At 38.7% G+C, this 19,572-nt stretch overlaps 1 protein-coding gene across 3 annotated transcripts in view; it reads right to left on the bottom strand.

The window, feature by feature from the left end:
* Positions 1-3,938: 3,938 nt before the first annotated feature.
* Positions 3,939-19,572, bottom strand: part of TENT4B (terminal nucleotidyltransferase 4B) — an 81,583-nt gene continuing 65,949 nt past the window's right edge. For 2 of the 3 annotated variants that reach the window (XM_016929804.3, XM_009430762.5), the window contains 8 exons: positions 18,117-18,224; positions 13,346-13,474; positions 12,393-12,606; positions 10,997-11,123; positions 10,786-10,889; positions 10,495-10,682; positions 7,781-7,945; positions 3,939-6,630 (listed from right to left, as the gene is read on the bottom strand). In XM_016929804.3, the coding sequence (XP_016785293.2) occupies positions 6,454-6,630; positions 7,781-7,945; positions 10,495-10,682; positions 10,786-10,889; positions 10,997-11,123; positions 12,393-12,606; positions 13,346-13,474; positions 18,117-18,224 (1,212 nt within the window). In that variant the 3' untranslated portion in view covers positions 3,939-6,453. The remainder of the gene's footprint in view (positions 6,631-7,780; positions 7,946-10,494; positions 10,683-10,785; positions 10,890-10,996; positions 11,124-12,392; positions 12,607-13,345; positions 13,475-18,116; positions 18,225-19,572) is intronic. The other variant, XM_016929805.3, reaches the window with a different exon arrangement.

Below are 19,572 nucleotides of genomic sequence, written 5' to 3'. Positions count from 1 at the left end.
TCTGAGACACGCCTTAGGCTGCACTTTGGTTACTAACCCTGCCTCTCTCGGTTCTCTGGAGAACTATTTTCATTATTCTGTTGTAATGATCTGTTACTTGTTGCTCTGCCCAACCTATGGTAATGCATTTCATTTTCTTAGTATAGCAAGCATAACCCCCTGCATTAAAGTGAATAACCAAATTCTATGAGATCAATTTCTATAATCTTCCACGGCTGTTGTGGGGGCCAAATGGTTATCATTGTCTAGGACAGAGTAGGATGAAAACAGCATCCTCAAGCATCTCCCAGTACTAGCATTAAAAAGGATGAGAACTAGCTTAGAGATCCAGCTTAGAGAACCAGCCACAGAAATGCCATATGTGCACAAGAAAACCTGCCTAAACAGAGCTGTCTTTAAATTTTTTTTAGAAAAAGTAGTCATTCAGGTTTTACATAAGGGCTCATACCAGTGGTTTTGAAGATAAATGAAAACACAAAGCCTTTATTGAATTGCAGATTATGAATAATAAACCGAGTGGTAAGCACTAGAGGCCGATGTGCATAGAAATGCAATTTATAAAATTTCCAAGGCAAATAATTGACATCTTTGAAGAAACTGTCATTAGCTTAAAAAATCTTCCAGGTGTGCAATTCATTCATAGTTTTCATCACTGGCTGCCCAGTGATACGGCCTCAGGAAATGTTGAGATTTCTTAAATCACTTGTATCAAATATCTTTTTCTGGTAAATTCCTTAGTGCCTCTGCAGTGGTAACTAGACAAGATTGGAAAGTTTTCAAGATGATTCAAACCTCCAGCACCTCACAGGAGTCCACATTTCTTAACACTGAAGACAATGCTAATCAAAGAAGGAAATAAATAAAAAGGTTACTAAAAACAAATACTGGCTTCACCAAAGTTTCTAAATACACGTTATCTATGTATATTCCACTAAAAATGTTTAACTCAACAGTCCTTCACACTTTATATCCAGAAACTACACTGGTCATCCCTCACTTTTCACCCATAACAATGTGTGTTAAGGCAGTGCTGCTTTTTAGTAGTAAAGATTGGAGACTCTTGACACTTCTAACAAACAAGCTTGTGATTTATTTTAGGATTGTAGGACTTTCAAAAGACTTTTTTAAAGTGACTTCTGCAAGTTTCAATATGCAAAAATCAGAGAGGATCTTAAAATTAGGAGATTAAGTTCAGGGACAAAACAACATATTATGATAAATTGCAACTAAATATAAAAGGTAATAATGAAATGGTCTTAGGGAAGAACTATGAATAGCACAGAACCCAAATTGAAAGATGAAGAAAAATATTAACTCCAAGAATGTGGCTGATAACCCATCATTTCACTCTCTTTGAAAGGCATGGCCTAACCTCTAAGAGGCAAGTACTGAACTTCACCAAGTTGCTGGCTTTGGAGAATGCTTTTCCAAGTCCTCCTTTCCCTCCCCTACCCAATTCCACCACACCTCACCATTCAGGTTTTTGTTTGTTTTTTTTAAGAGATGAAGGTCTCAAACTCCCAGCCTCAAGCCATCCTCCCGCTTCAGCCTCCCAAAGTGCTGGGATTACAGGCGTGAGCCACCATGCCCGGCCTGAGCAACTTGTTTACTTCATACTTTCTCACTGGTACTATATGCGTTTTGTTTCTAGGCATCTTTAAGATAAATAACATTCCCCCATAATACATCCAGACTGTCCTTAGGAGAGACCTTCCATGTTACCAGGCCACACAGAAGCTGGTGTAGTGAAAGGTAGCTCAGTGGTGAAGTCACAAAGACGTTAAGTTAAAATGTGGAACTAGAGATGATATGCAACTACTAATAAAAATGTTCACTGAAATACACAAGAGAACACCTGATTTCCACATCATTAGCTGTTCTTATTGACATAGCTAAAATATCTCTCAGTAAATCCAGGAGCTACCACAAATGTGTAATAACCAAAGGGAATGCACTACATCCATCTCTCTGGTTCTGTCTCCTTTTCTTTCAGGCTACTAGGCTACAGACAAGGTTAAACTCAATAAAGTACACACTTAAGTAGAAAATGTAGAGGCCAAACATATTTTTTTTTTAAAAACCAAAAACCTGAGAGACAGTAAAATAAACATTAGCAGTTTATTAACTAAAAACTGTCCTCAAATATTTAATTCTAGGTATCAAATAGATCAGCAGCCTTTATAAGCAATTTTTCTGGTTAATAGTTTTGTCAACATTCAATGTCTGTATATATTTAGCTCATTATCTTTGACCAAAAAAAAAGAAAAGTCGCTAAGGGTGTGAAGTCAAGATGGCTTAGAACAAGACGACTGAGAAAAAGGCTTCCAGTTAGGTCAAGTTTTCAAATCATGTAAATAACTTCTACAGTAAAATCTGGCTTCTTAGCTATGTTAAATATCAAGGAGCATATTAAAATTTGATCTTTAACACTTATTCTACCCACAAATGTTTTGACAAGATGGCAGGTAGCTAGAGTCTTGAGGGTCAGAAACCAAGGCAAGATGAACTCTTTTAAGCAATTTCATATATAAATCTTTGTTCCCACTTTAATGCTGGAATGTTAACATCATTCTCTAAATATTTTACTAGATGAACTATGACCCTGATGAAAATTACTATCAACAGTAACTACTAAATATAACTTTTATATTCAATTAGGTTTGTTAGATGCATTTATAGAATATTTTGCTCATAAAATACTTTGAGAATGTGCCTTTCCAATAACTGAAAGTTTAATGAACTAGGAGAACAAGAATAGATGGGTAAGAATAAATTCTTCTGTTCATTAATTTTAACATTTCAATATTTATCACAGCAAAATTGGGAATGTATTTTTGATAGTTTACCATTTAGTTTTGACTGTGAAGCAACCAACTGCCTAGAAACATTCTTGGTTAGTGACAGAAACACTGAGAAATCAACATATTAGAATTCAAGGAACTGATCAAACTATAGATCAATATTAAAGTAAAACTGAGATGTAGTCATGACCAATAAAAATATCAGCAACATCTACCACTAATACCTAATAATGGTGATTTCTAACAGATCAACCTTAATAACTACACCTCCTAGTCACTGGAGAGGGCTTTGCAATGAACATGTCACAGCAAGAGAATCCTGCACGTCACGGTGGTCATTACTCTTTTCTGACCCTCTAGTGTTTCCAGAAACCCCAAACACTAGTCCACAGGTTCAGGCAAACACAAGTCACACTTACCATTTCATGGGGGAGGGAAGGAGCAGAAAACACATGGAGAGATATAAGGTTCCAGCAGAAAAAGACAATTAAAAATGCTCACCCTATTGCCCATGTTTTGCCCTGTGCAGATCTAGGAATATCTGGAGCCAAATCAAATAACCTAAATATTAATGAGGCTCAAAATGCAAGTAAAGGTAAAGTACACTCAAAACAGGATAAAAATAAAACAGAATCAACTGTTGAGGACTGGAGGGCAATTACTTGTAAAAAACATAGGTCCTACAGATCCAAGCTAGATTTGAAAACTGAGTGCGACATCTCCAAACCAAACAAAGACATTCAAAACCAGGCACCTTCACAGTCACCTTAAAGCTGGAGGGAAAAAATGGATATACTTTTATCATCAAAACATAACCAGTAAGATTTTGTGCTGACACCTCACCAACCCATCAGCTCCTCTAAAAAACAGTCTTTAAATATTAATATTTCTGATGGCCAGGTACACATACATGACTGCCTGAGAAATGTCACCAGAGTGAGGGAGAATTTGTAAAATCCCATTCAACAAGTATTAGCAAAGGAAGGTTATGATTCATGGATATGAATGGACTATAATATATAAATGACACATTTCTGATATATTCACAAAATCTTTATAGAAAGTATTAAAACTCAAAAAAAGAAATAAGATAGGAGTCAAATAGATGAAATGTATAAAACAAATGAGCAGGCAAACTAAAAGTTCTTGAAAGTATTTTACTTCAGATTGAAAAATGAACAGCTTCCACACTGTTCACTGCAAGATACACAGTATTCACGAATACAATGCTGGTCATTTGAGGAAATGTATACACACCTCAATTTCTCCTTCATGCTTTTTTCTTTTAGAAAGATACTGTTTACCAAAAAGAAACTTCAGCAGTACAGGAAAAACTATTTTCCCAATAAATTTACGAAAACCTAAGATTCCCAATGGAATCAAGATTATCTTCCCGCTACCACCACCTTAATATAATCACATGCTTATTGGAACACTAATATTCGCACCCTAAGAGTACATTTACTTTCAACAATGAGGGTGATTCTTTAAAAACAAACAAAAAACAACAAAAAAAACTTCAGTGTGGTAAATGTAACATAGATCTCTGCAAGTATTAAGTGTCTGAAATAGGCAGCTAATACTGGATTTAATATTATTTTATAAATAATTGTTCCCTTAGCAGTAAACATAAGTCTACACATTCACAATTGTCCTAGAAAATAAATACTGTGATTATGCACAATGTTATGACAAACTAGTTTCAAAAACAAAAGCTCAACATCTCAATAAAAATTCTGATCAGAATAAAATGTGACTCTAAAATTTAAAACATTGTCAAAATAACATCACATTTGAAATCTTCCACAGTTTACACGAGTACTATGAGTTTCCAGTTTTGGAACACATTTTTCCATTGTGAATTAAAATATGAACATATTGAAAATTGTTAATTTCAGTGATGACATCAGTTTTGGTCTTACTTTAGCATTATTTTCTTTATAAAAAGTTACACTAAGTGTCCATTAATGGTCTGATTGGTCTTCAGTATTTCATAAATGTATATAAAAGAAACTCCTAAAAGCCAATAGTACTTTATATGTATATATATATAAAAGAATCTCGTCTCAGAAATGGCTGCATTTAACAGAGCCATACACACTGATGCTAAACATAAGAGCTTTCACCCTGAAAGAAAGCATTTTCAGAAATGTCACTTACATTCTATTATATTAAATATTCCCAACTGAGTTTCAAACTCAACAGGTAATGATAACAGAATTATACATCTCATTGCACTCAAAGCTGACTACAACCAAAATTTACAGTATGATTGAAACAAGCCAATGTTTAAAAAAGTTTTAATTAACGATAACAATTCCATGAAAGAAGAGGATAAAGAATGGGATGACAAGAAGTATTTGGTCTTAATAAGGCAATACAAAATAGATCCATTATCAAAGACCATTTAATTTGTAAAGATCAACAATACCAAAAGCATAGAGTGGAATATAAGAAAATAGTTTTTTATAAGTATGATTTAATTAAAGCTGTTTACAGTTATTCTCCCACAGTAGTTAAGCATGAATTTTAAAAAGAATAAGAGATGAGAAACAGGCACACGCAGCACACAGGGTTAGAGAAGCCAGCATGCAAAGTCTGTGGAACTCGAAGTTTCACTGCAACAGGAATGAGACCAGACATGGGTGGCCTTTTTTTTTTTTTTTTTTTTTTTCCTATTAGGAAGAAATGGGGGGAAAAAAAAAAGACTGCAAAGGAAGCAAACACAAAGTCATGTAATTGCCCATTGCCCAAGACGACAGCACTATAGAAAACACTTGCAAGTTAATTCTCGGAGATGACCAGAGATTTTTCAGTGTTTACACAAAAGTACATAGTACATTTTTTTTTTTTTTTACAAAATAAAATAAACATCATTTGCCACCATAAACCTTTTCTTTAGAGAGGAAAAATTTTTGCAGCAGGACACAAGGGTTCTTCTATTAAGTCATTTCAATGCTGAGAAAAACAAATTGAGTAATAGAACTAATCACTTCCCTATATATGGATGTTAAGATGACAATTTAGATTATTTTTCAAACTAATCCTGAGAAAAAATCTGTTTACAATTTAAACAGTAATGTTATGTAAAAAGTATTATTAACAAATCCACTATTACAAATATCAATTTCCTATATGGTCTTCTATATATACACACAATAAAATGGTAAATATATGCAAAAATATTTTAAAAAAAAACATGCACAGATCACTTTCCCCTTTGGAATCTGGACTTCCTATCAGATACCTTTGTTTTCCTTCCCCACCTCATCCTCTGATACTGTTTTTTGTTTCTATCACCCTACCAACACTGAATACTATTCCCTATAACTCTGCATAAAGCCAATGAGAAATATATTTATTTTACATTCAAGCTTTAAATCTTAAAATGACCCTGTTGTAGCATATGACTTATCAAATAAGCAGCCTTTTTTTTTCCCTCTTTTTTGCTTGCTTTTTTTTTTGTTTTGTTTTGTTTTTTTTGCAGTTGTCAGTCTTCATGATCCATTCTGTGGCGAGCTGGGAAAAAACGCAGTTGCTAAGTCAACGTCTGAACAGTGTGAGGCTCCTGAATATCTCCCAGGAGTCCCTGCGCAACTGTCCTGAGCATGAGATCATTGCACAGAGAAGACAGTCCACCGCGCAGCGCCGACTATCTACAGAGGTCTGAGAGGGGCGCGTCCCTCTTGTGTTTCCTCTTTTTGCCATGGTAATACTGATTATTGGATTTGCCTTGATGTTGTTTGTTTGTCATCAAGGAACCATGGCTTGTTTGAGTTGTACCTTGGAAGCCTTTGCTGGAAGAACGAAAGAGCCTTGCTGATCCATGCTGCAGAAACAGAAAACGACCACAAAGACATCAGTATTGCAGAAAAGCAGAGTGTTCTCAAACACCTGGATTTGGGGAAGCTTTCAAAACTAGGAATATGCTGGCTAGATTGTTACCTTACTGATCACTGACTTATCTAGTGGGCAGAAAAAGCTGTTACAGGGGTTCTTTTTAGCTCTAAAACCCTTACTTTATTTTAATGGAAATAATGAAAAGCATAGACCACTCGCCTGCCTTCTTAACAGAGTGTGTGGGATGTAAAGGTTTTCTTAAGAAACCTACCAACGCAAACACCACATCATAAGTGACAGAGCGGGAAGAGGCTCTTGGGCATGACAGGCACACTGGTAGGTTGGGGTCAGCACAGGTGGCCACTCCCTTCCTGCTACTCATGGCCTGTGGCTTTCTCGTGACCTCAGTCCCTTCTGTCAACCCTGTCACTTGAACTGGTATTTTGTGATAAGTCTGTGTCTGGCATACATGGCTAAGGCCGCGTAGGTAAAGTGAACTCAGTGAGTCAAATCAGACACAAGGTTACAGCCAAGAGGCCTATTCCCAGGTTCCCAGCTATAGTGAGGAGTGACCCAGTCTCAGGCCAGAGCCCCATATCAATGGCTTCCTCCCCTCACTCTGAGTCATTACTCAGTTAATGACAATTCTAGGCAACAAAAAAACTTAAACTAGAGTATCTCTGTGGCCTTTTAAGTCCAAGCTAATGTTAATCAACTGACCACGCCTGACAGCCAGCTGATCATTTCAACACCAGCAACAAGGTATTGAACATTAAAATATTAGAAAAGGATACACTATTCCCAGATATGCACACTGCCATGAGGCCTCACAAAACCTTCATGCCAGCTTATTTCATGTACAACTGAAACACTTTTTATATGGTAGTTTGGCTGGAACATCTTATAAGGACCAGTCAATAGATTCCTGAAGAGATTTATGTTACAATGGTGTCTCACAAGGATCCTTAGGACATCCTGTTCCTAGAAGCACTGTCATGTGTTGGAACCTCTTAGAATAAAATAAGTTTGTTCTTCAATCTAGCGTTTTCTTCAAACCCATGCTGCATATTATTTACATGTGGGAAATTCTAAATATTTTGTATCAAATACTAACAATTAAAAACCCACGTTCCACACACCTGAGATTTGTTGGTGCTGTTGGATGTGTTAGTGGTTTGGGTGCTTTGCATTTTCCCAACTGCCTGAGAGGACTCCAAGGATACATCTTGCGACCCTACTCGGTTCCCAGTGGACGGACGGCAAAGCAGCTGTTTCGGGGTTTTGCATGGTGTTGCATCGGAATCCTAACACAAGTCACATGAGTTATAATGTGACATATTAGTAATTTAGATACTCAATATTCAGAAAGAAAAACAATTTTGGTTAAAGTACTTTCTGGACTAAATTTAAACATTTGGGAGTTAAAAGAAGCACACAAAAAATTAACTGTTTAAATTTTCCTCCAAACATTTAAAGTGACTGATTTTATCAGAGAGCTTCTGTTCATTGTTAAATCCACTGCCCACATCTGACCTTGAAGGAGCTCACAGAGGTCTAAGTTTATTTGTTTTTTTATTTATAGAAAATGAAAGAGTATGGTAAAGAGTGAGGAACCTAGGTCCTAGTCCCTGGCTTCAGCCAGACACAAGATGATGGGTTTAAGGGGTTCAATCTCTGAGAGTCTGTGATGACAAATCAGTGATCATTCTAACCAAACATACTGGTGTGGGTGGGTGTGGACTTCCCGCGACAGTGGGCTGAGCTCCACCTATTTCTGGGCTGCATGGGCCAGGACAATGCTACGTCTCTCTGCAGGTCTCCACCCTGGCCCTGGCACTCTACCCAGCATGTCAGAGTCACATTCTCTCAGTCCCCAACACTCCATCTCCCTGTGTCTGTGACATCTAGCTTGGCTTCTGTCCTCCAAAGCATACTGCTCTAGGAACCAAAAAAGCACACAGGGAGATTCTGCACAGGAGGATTTATGATTCCATGTTGACACATGGTCATCATCAACAACATACAATATTTAGATTACTTTTCATGTCCTACACTTAATAAAGTTAAACTCAAACAGGTAAGCCTGCTTTAGATCTCAAATCAGTACACTAAAAATTCACTTTGATTTTAAAAGGTAACTTACATTATAATTGACACATAAATTCTATCAGGATGGGGGAACAAAAAAAATTCTATCAGGATAGAAAGAGAAAGTAGATTAGAGGTTACCAGAGGTTAAGGGAGGGAAGGAAGAATTAGAAGAAACTACTGCTAAATGCAGGGTTTCTTCTTGGGGTGATGGAAATGTTCTAGAATTACTGGAGATGGCTGCACAACATTGTGAATATGTTCTAAAAACCACTGAATTGTACATTTTTAATGCTGAATTTTATGTTAATTATATCTCAACTAAAAAAAAATTTGGCCAGGCGTGGTGGCTCACACCTGTAATCCCAGCACTTTGGGAGGCCGAGGCAGTCGGATCATGAGGTCAGGAGATCGAGACCACGGCGAAACCCTGGCTCTACTAAAAATACAAAAAATTAGCCGGGTGTGGTGGCGGGCACCTGTAGTCCCAGCTACTTGGGAGGCTGAGGCAGAATGGCGTGAACCCGGGAGGCGGAGCTTGCAGTGAGCCAAGATCGCGCCACTGCACTCCAGCCTGGGCGACAGAGCGAGACTCCGTCTCAAAAAACAAAACAAAACAACAACAACAAAAAATTCAACCAGAAAGCTGAAAAAAATTGAGTGAAAGAAGCCTTACACAAGACTATATTCTATGTGGTTCCATTTGTATGAAATTCTGAAACAGGCAAAACTAACTATGGTGTTAAAAAGTCATAACAGCTGGGCTCACGCCTGTAATCCCAGCACTTTGGGAGGCTGAGGCGGGTGGATCTCTTGAGGTCAGGAATTCGAGACCAGCCTGGCCAACATGGTGAAACCCCATCTCTACTAAAAATACAAAAAATTAGCTGGGTGTGGTGGCACATGCCTGTAATCCTAGATACTCAGGAGGCTGAGGCAGGAGAATCGCTTGAACCCAGGAGGCGAAGGTTGAGGTGAGTGAAGATCATGCCATTACATTCCAGCCTGGGTGACAGAGCAAGACTCCGTCTCAAAAAAAAAGAAAAGAAAAGAAAAGAAAAACGTTAAAGGCCAGGTGTGGTGGCTCATGCCTGTAATCCCAGCAATTTAGGAGGTTGAGGCGGGTGGATCACAAGATCAGGAGTTCAGGACCAGCCTGACCAACATGGTGAAACCCCGTCTCTACTAAAAATACAAAAAATTAGCTGGGTATGGTGGTACGCACCTGTAATCCCAGCTACTCAGGAGGTTGAGGCAGGAGAATCGTTTGAACATGGGAGGCGGAGGTTGCAGTGAGCTGAGATCATACCACTGCACTCCAGCCTGGGTGACAGAGGGAGATCCCGTCTCAAAAAAAAAAAAAAGGAAAAAACAATAAACAAATATTGGAGTCTGGCTACAAGGATGCACAAGCTACAGTACTCTAGGGGAACTGATGTCTGTAATCTACTTTGAAATGGATCAAAGAATAAGATGAATTAATGGATAGAGTGATGGATAGACAGGTATGACATAAGCAAGTAAAAGGTTAATAGCAGAATCTACTGGTGAGTACATGAATGCTCACTAAAATTTGTTCACTTTTACTATATGCTTGAAATTTTTCATAACAAAATGTTGAGAAAATGTACAAGCATGAAAGTTATTAAAATATCCCAGTAACATGTAAGCAAGGGAAGTAGCCTTAGCCTTCGAGACAGTGTTAACCCCAGCAAGAGAACGTGCATGCATCTGAGTTCAGAAGAGCCGAGGCTTTCATACTTACTACATCACTAGAGCTGGACTGTGTGGCAGAAGAGGACGACACTGGACCTGATGAAGAGTTTGAAGAGTGTTTACTAAGAGATTCCGAGGTTTTACTTCTACATTTTCCAAGGGCTTCATTTTCTTCAGATAGATTATTATTACATTTATCTAACTGCTGAGTATCTACTATCAAGGTAACACCATTTCCTGAAAGAGTGGCAAAAGATTGGAAAACGTTTCTTCCCATTAAACGCACACAACACAGAAAAGCCTCTAATACTCAGTCAATCGACCAAGGAAAATATCTTACCATTGCATGAAGGCTCAGGTCTATTCTTCAAGCCCCACTGCTTTGATATCCAATCTCTATATGTGGCAACTTCATCTGTTACTCTAATTATTCTACCTAGTATGCTGCATGTGTTTAAAAAGAAAGGGAGAGGGAGGGAATAACATTAATTTGAAGATAAGAAGCCACAACTAATTTTGACACAATGGGCTGGTTATAGATGAACTTTTACCTTTCTGTTTCATTGTTGGGATAGTACTTTGCTATTGGTGATACAGCATGACTCAAAACAACGTAGGCATAATCAAAGGCCTGCTTCACTTGCATGGCCCCATATGAACTCCTTCCAACATCGTTACCTTTAAAAGAAATATACGTAACATAGTAAGCCTGACTGTGCTTAATATGCACTAAATGTTGATGACCCTCTTCCAGGAGAGCAAGGGCCATAGTTATCCCACCAGAGGTGTGCCCGGAAGCTGAGCTGTGAGCTGTCCCCAAAGCTCCCCAGTCTCTGAATATGTGAATCATGCAGTTGGTACTTCATTATGGTGTATCAGTTGCCGGAATGTATTCTGGCCCATCAAGAATTATCCCATTCCATACATAAACAGTTATGCAAACAAAAGAAATAGTGCCCTGTTCACTCCTAAGAGTGAAACCCCAAGTTACATCAGAAATACTTCTATATTTTTTGGGTTTATATTAGCTATATATCTATTTCTCACTCTAAATTATGAGCCCCTAAAAAGCAAGGATCGTCTTGCTGAAAAGTCTTCGTGTCCTTTGGCCCGATACTTTTGAACAGAGCAGGCTCCCAATCAGTGTAATGTTTCCTCAATGAATAAACACATAGAACTATTAATGTTTATAAGGCAGCTCAATAGGCCAGAAAATGGTTCCTAGGCAACTACTGTATCTCTTCACCCCCTTTCCTTACTCATTTTCAAAGTTTACACATTAAAGCAAATGACTAAAAGCACTTCCACTGAAGTCCAATAACGCAGAATCTATTTTACAATTATATCAAGAAAAAATATTGCTCAGAAAAATCAGGACACAAGCAAGCAAACAGAACTTCAAAAAAGCATGGAAGGAATTTACTTTCTGCTTACTTTCAAGCCCACATGAAGCTGGAAAAAGCACAAAGAGACATGCAAAATCAAACAGGAAAGGAGAAATTCAAAAAGAAAATACATTGTCTCCTTGCACCCTTCTGCTCATGAATTCAAAGATATATTACTGTGCTTGCTGCCTCTCAGGACTTCAGAATCATCTCATTAAAGCCTCATTAATTGCTGACAATTGGTTGTAATCAAGGCAATAAGGACCCAAGAAGGAGAAATAGCCACCAAACATGAACCCATCCAAATAAGTGAATGCCTTTTCTACTATGCTTTTAGGGTTAAACAGATTCTACTCCCTACTTATCTGGAAGTCTCCAAGGTGTTTTTCTATTGTCTGTGTCTGTTTATTTTAGTATGTTTGCTCATGAAATATTTCGATGAAAAAAGAATAACAATTAGAAGTTGTTCCTTCATTTTTCATCTAAAGAGAATTTAAAGTATAATAAGGTGACTGACAGTGCCCTCTCTTTGAATGCCCACAAATTTACCTAATTTCAATACCTGGTTGTAAAGGATCTTCGATATAAAGCATTGATGGCCTGTAGCCATCTAGCATATTTTTCTGTACTTCATCTTTGGCCACATATGAACCACCATCCTTTATCCGGATGCCAGTCTTTAAATAATTGAAGTGTCGTCCATATAATTCAAAAAATTCTATTAAGAGAACACCATAGTTTGTATTGGGGATGCAAGCATCTTCCCTGGGATGTAACTAAAAGCAGAAAAGAAGAAATTATATTGGATTTTTGCTAAATTATCAAGGAGAGGGGGAATAAATTATATTCTAACTTCTACAAGCAATATTATTATAATTTTGGTTTAGCATAGCAGTCAGTTGATAATGGGCTAACAGCAGGTTATACTGTTGTTACACACAACACTAAAGTCCCATGGTGCGGGAATGGCGGGAGACTGTTTGTAAGGCTGAATTTTACGGCTGCACCAGGCTGCCAACCAGGGCTGGCTTGGCCCAACACATCAGCAAAGTCGTTCTGACTCACGAATAGACTCAGGCAGTTGGCAACCCTGCGCCACATAAACATACCCACTTACAATACTAAGACTCTAATTCGCTTACCCAAATAGCTGGTCTCAATTCCAACTAAACTTACAAGATTTAGCTGCTTAGAAGACATTCTTATTGTTGGCATTTATACTATTTATGCTTATGGAAACCAGGCCGTACATTTTGCATGTTAAAATTTGCAGTGAAAAGTCTCAAAAATACTAGAATGTATAGGATTTAAAACCAAAAATATTCTTTCATAGGAATTTAAAAATACATATTTGCTAAATGATAAAATGTACCCAGTTTAAAGGGAAAAGCCGTTAAGTAATCAAGGAAAGCAATGCAATTACAGGTTGATTTCGATTTTTTCCAAAATGTTTCCCAGCTGATTGATCACTTTTGCTTTTAGGGTGCACTAGCATGTTATACCCATATGACTTACCTGAAGGAAACTGACTGCCATTAAAAAGAGACTATAAGAACCAATTCCACCTGTAAATACTTCATTAAGGTCCCTCTGCAATAGGAATTGTTTCAATACTAAAACCAAGTATGGCAATACAGGATATTTCTGAAAAAGAAAATTGTATTTTCAATGAATTCCTGTATCAGCAACAGATCTAAGCATTAAGAGGGGCATAAATTGGTCCTTACATTATAAAATTTGGTAGAGATATACAACATACTTAATTTTCTATTTTAAGAGTAAGCTATTAAAAAAAAGTAAACTATAGGTAATGAATGGTTCTCCCCTTATACCTAAATTGTAAGACATGTACAAATGAATAATAGTATCTAAGTACTTGCTACAGGGCTGGGCATGGTGGCTCATGCCTGTAATCCTAGCACTTTGGGAGACCAAGGCGGGCAGATCACCTGAGGTCAGGAGTTCGAGACCAGCCTGGCCAACATGGTGAAACGCCCATCTCTACTAAAAATACAAAAAATAGCCAGGAGTGGTGGTGGCAGCCTGTAATCCCAGCTACTTGGGAGGCTGAGGCAGGAGAATCACTTGAACCCGGGAGGCAGAGGATGTAGTGAGGCGAGATCGTGCCATTGCACCCCAGCCTGGGTGACAGAGCAAGACTCCATCTCAAAAAAAAAAAAAAAAGTACTTGCTATAGGACAGAAACACTAACAGCATGTAACTGATGATGCTCATTTGTGACCATGACCCTCTAATATCCATTTGTAAACAGAGAATAGAAAGAGTACAAGGACAAAGTAACCAACATCTTAAAGCACTAAATCAGTGAGATTTTTAAGAATCACTTTTCTTGGTGATGTACCACTGTAGACTAGCGACCTTTAGATTATTCTGCCACAGCCCTGGGGCAAACAAGAGTCCTGCCTGCTGACTTGCACATGGGCTGATGACTACACACAGACCACCCCTCCCTTCCACGCTTCACAGGGAATGAGGCAGGGCTACCTGAGAGAACACCTGAGTGGGCAGGTATGTACAGAATGAGTCCACCTTTTGCTGTGCACATATTCATTCACTCCTCTGTAAACCATGCCATAGGCTGGGGCCACGGAGGGAAACAAAGCAGGCACAACATCTTCAAAGAAGTCTTAACAGCTATTATTACTTAGGGTGGTAAAATTACTAGTGATTTCCATTTTTTTCCCCCTCACTCTGTCACCCAGGCTGGAGTACAGTAGCACAATCTTGGCTCATTGCAATCTCCAGCTCCTGGGCTCAAGTGATCCTCCCACCTCAGCCCACCACGCCCAGCTAATTTTTGTATTTTTGTAGAGACAGGGTTTCACCACATTGCCCGGGCTGGTCTTGAACTCCTAAGCTCAAATGATCTGCCTGTCTGGGCCTCCCAAAGTGTTGGGATTACAGGTGTGAAACATAGCACCTGGCCGGTGATTTCCATTTTTTTTTTCTTTACTCTTATCTCTGTTTTCTAGATGTCCTACAATGAACACGCATGGCTTCTATAAAAAAGAAAAAAAAGCTTATACTTTTGCAAATTGTATCAAACTAAGCAAGCATAGGAAAGAACAAAAATATGGAGAAATAAGTATTTTTAAACATTGTGGGCTGGGCACGGTGGCTCACATCTGTAATCCCAGCACTCTGGGAGGCTGAGGCGGGTGGATCTCTTGAGGTCAGGAGTTCAAGACAAGCCTGGCCAACATGGAGAAACCCCATCTCTACTAAAAATACAAAAATTAGCCCGGCGTGGTGGCACACGTATGTAGTCCCAGCTATTCTGGAGGCTGAGGCACAAGAATCGTTTGAACTCGGGAGGCGGAGGGTACAATGAGCCATGATCACACCATTGCACTCCAGCCTGAGTGACAGAGCAAGACTGTCTCAAAAAACAAAACAAAACATGGTGGTTAAGTCAGTCTAGATACAGTTCCCTTTCAAAGAACAATTAGGGGTCAGGTGTGGTGGTTCATGCCTGTAATCCCAACACTTTGGGAGGTCAAGGAAGGAGGACTGCTTGAGCCCAGGAGTTTAAGAACAGCTTGGGCAACATAGCAAGACCTTATCTCTACTTAAAAAAAAGAAAAAAAAAGTGGCCACATAGCAAGACCTCATCTCTACTTAAAAAATAAAATAAAAAAGTGGCCGGGCTCGGTGGCTCACGCCTGTAATCTCAGCACTGCGGGAGGCTGAGGAGGGCGGATCACCTGAGGTCAGGGTTTGAGACCACCCTGGCCAACATGGTGCAACCACATCTCTACTACAAATACAAAAATTAGCTGAGCGTGGTGGTGTGCGCCTCTAATCCCAGCTACTCAGGAGGCTAAGGCAGGAGAATCACTTGAACCTGGGAGACGGAGGTTGCAGTGAGCCAAGATCGCGCCACTGCACTCCAGCCTGGGCAACAGAGTGAGACTCCATCTCAAAAAATAAAAATAAAAAAAAAAGTTAGCCAGGTGTGGTGGGCAAGCCTGTGATCCCAGATACTCAGGCCAAGGTGGGAGGATCACTTGAGCCCAAGAGGCCGAGGCTGCAGTGAGCCATGATCACTGCGCTCTAGCCTGGGTAACAGAGTGAGACTCGGTGTCAAAAAATGAAAGAAAGGAAAAAAAGGAAGAAGAAGGAAGGAAAAGGGAAAGGGGAAGGAAGAAAAAGGAAGAAGAGAAAAGAGAAAAGAAAAGGGAGGGAAAGAAAGAGAAAAGGGAAAGGAAGGGATAGAGGAAGAGGGGGAGGGAGAAGAAAAGGGGGAGGGAGAGAGAGAAAATGAGAATATGAAAGAATAAATAATTAGGGAAATATCCAACAGAATTTTATCTGGATATACCCTTCGACCTCAAAATTTTGCTTCTGGGAATCTTTCTACAAACATTTTGCATGTGTAAAGCAAGATGCATGTATGGAAGTATATTCGTCAATCCCTTTTTCTAATAGCAAAAGAAAACTGGAAGAATACTGAAGAACTGCTAAATCAAGCAGTCACAGCCTTATAAAAGACTACTGCCTGTGTAACCAACAAAAAGAATAAAGCAAGCCTGTATGTGCTAATATGGAAGAAACCTCCAAAACATTAAGTTTTTATGAAGGTATAATGCAATGTGTGTATAATGTGCTACTCCTTTTGCTTATAATTTTAAAGAACATAAAAAAGCAATGCAAAAAACAATAATTGGCAATGAGAAATTCTGTAAAAATGATCTAAGTATCTATGGTGTAAGGGTGACTCACTTTACACTGTCTCTTTATACTGATGAATGTTATCATGCATATGAATTTCAATTTTTAAAAGTTTTTTCCAGAAAAAGAAAATATTAGACAGACAGACAGACACACACACACCCAATATAGTGGGATTATGGATAATATTTCTTTTATTTTTCTGCTTTTCTGTCTTCCATACATTTATGCAAGATGATAATGCTTGTAACATCAAGTAGTTAACATTTTTTTCTTAAAAAACAAAAAAGAAGAAATAGAAACTTTAGAGCTGCTAGAGAAAAAAAAAATTGTGAATATTCTAACAGAAGCCAAAGGAGTTAATGGCTTAGGTTAGAGGTGAGAAAGCTGACAACTACCTAAGTATGTAAAATGTTCCACAGATGATGGTGACAAATTCTTCTCTATCTTGGAAGAAAACAGAATAGAAATAAACTTAAATAATTTCAAAACAGAAGTAAGGAAGCCTGTAGGAAACACCTTAAAGGTAATTTAGGGATTGAAATCTAGAAAAGGCTCTTAAAACTCTTAACCTATTTCCTGTTTAGAAAAAAAAAAAAAGTACAGCCGGGCACGGTGGCTCACGCCTGTAATCCAGGCACTTTGGGAGGCCGAGGTAGGCGGATCACAAGGTCAGGAGTTCGAGACCAGCCTGGCCAATATGGTGAAACCCCATCTCTAATAAAAATACAAAAATTAGCCAGGCATGGTGGCAGGTGCCTGGTACTCGTCCCAGGCACAAGTCCCAGGTACTCATGAGACTGAGGCAGAAGAATTGCTTGAACCCGGGAGGCGGAGGTGGCAGTGAACCAAGATCGTGCCACTGCACTCCAGCCTGGGTGACAGAGAGAGACTCTGCCTCGAAAAAAGAAAAAAAAAAAGTGCAGCTCACTGCCCGCACAGTATTCTTGGGGCATATGGGAAATGGGTTAAAGGAAAGGTTCTTAATCTGAACTCCTGAAAGTTAAAAACAGATGGAATCAACTGTGTAGTAGAATTCCATCTCTTCTGTCTCTACAAGGAAGGATCTAGAGCAGACAATTTCTTCAAAAGCTTTCTCAACTTTTAATTCTTACTTGAGGTCACATTATAAGTTAATCACTGATCATTACAAGCAGATTCAAAGAAAGCAAAACCATTGCATACAAAAGTAAGGTGCAGGCTGAGCATGGTGGCTCATGCCTGTAATCCCAGTGCTTTGGGAGGCTAAGGCCAGGAGTTAGAGACCAGCCTGGCCAACACAGCGAGACCCCAACACTAAAAAGAAAAAAAAATACAAAAAATAGCTAGGTGTAGTGGCTCACGTCTGTAGTCCCAGCTACTTGGGAGGCTGAGGTGAGATGACCACTTGAACCCAGGAGTTTGAGGCTGCAGCGGGCCATGATCCAGCCACTGCACTCCAGCCTAGGTGACAGAGTGAGACCCTAGCTCTATTTAAAAGAGAGAGAGAGAGAGAGACAGCAACATGCATATAAAAATATTAGAACACCACCACAACAGAATCTTAAAATTACGTTTCTAATAGTTTTGTTGTATAAACGCTAAATTCTCTGACCTTGGTAAAATCTTTGATGAGGTCAGCTGCTCTCACGCCATTCTGTACATTAAAGCTGATATCAACTTTCACTTCAGTAAAAGAATCTGTTAATTTAATAATAGGTACCTATAAAGAGAAGAAAGGTAAAATGTAAATGCTTTAACCAGATTAAATGATAAAATCAGGGGATGGAAGCCTACTAGACATGAGGTCTCCATCATCTCATGAGAGCATAAGAACACTGAGTATTCTAAATATGGCACACCCCAGTAAACCTGGTCTGCTACAAATACTATATGCTGCATATTTAGCACTGGGTCCCATACAGTATATTACAGTATAATTTCTATCAACCGAGAATTTTGTTTGGTGTCCAATTTTTTATTATTTATTTTTATTGTTTATATTTAAGGTGTACATGTTTTGATATACTTATCTTGATATACACACTGAAGTGATTACTACAGTTCAGTAAATTAATATGCCCATCATCTCATTTATTAGTTGACATATAGTTATAATGATAATTTTAAAATGAACAAAAACCTTCCTCAATAATTTGGAGAACACTTTCTGAGTATAAGATGAAGAACTATGAATGCCAGGTATTAAATGTTTTGTATCATCAAACTGTTTCTAATAAGAAAATTGCTGGATTCTTAAGGTGTACACTACAACCCACTTGCATTACTGGTCAGTTTTGCAAATAGCCCAAAAAACAACCTGACAAGATAAAATATAAAAATTATTCTAACAAACTGACAGGATTATTTACATGAGCTATCAGCAGTTCTTTTAAAAAAATGGTCTAACTTGGGCAATACAGGGAGACCCTATCTCTACAAAAAAAAATTTTTTTAAATAAGCAGGGCGTGGTAGGGTGCGCCTTAGTCCCAGATACACATAAGGCTGAGGTGGGAGGATCACTTGAGTCCAGGAGTTAGAGACCAGCCTGGGCAACATAGTGAGACTGTATCTCTCTAAAAAAAATGAATAAAACAAACAAAAATCTCTACAGTGAGTACTGTGTATAATAAAATTGCATATTTTGCTGCTGTGAAAAGAAATGCAGGCCAGGTGCAGTGGCTCACGCCTGTAATCCCAGCATTTTGGGAGGCAGAGGTGGGTGGATCACTTGAGCCCAGGAGTTGGAGATCAGTCTGGGTAACACGGTGAAACCCCGTCTCTACAAAAAATACAAAAAAATTAGCCAGGCATGGCAGGTTGTGTTTGTAGTACAGCTCCCCAAGAGGCTGAGGTAGAAGGATCACTTGAGCTGAGGAGGCACAGGTTGTAGCGAGCCGAGATTGTATGGTCACACTCCAGTGTGGACAACCAGAAAACTTTTTATGTGCAAGCACGGTGACATTAACAAAATGAAAGAATCACTCACTTGCAATGCAACTGTGCTCACCAAACTTTAATTTTAATTCAAGTTTCATAGGTAAATAACTAAGGATTTTAATACGAAATG

This window comes from Pan troglodytes, chromosome 18, assembly GCF_028858775.2.
Source record: "Pan troglodytes isolate AG18354 chromosome 18, NHGRI_mPanTro3-v2.0_pri, whole genome shotgun sequence".
Classification (NCBI taxonomy): domain Eukaryota; kingdom Metazoa; phylum Chordata; class Mammalia; order Primates; family Hominidae; genus Pan; species Pan troglodytes.
Note: the sequence above shows the minus strand (reverse complement) of the source record. Positions and strands in the feature narration are given on the sequence as shown.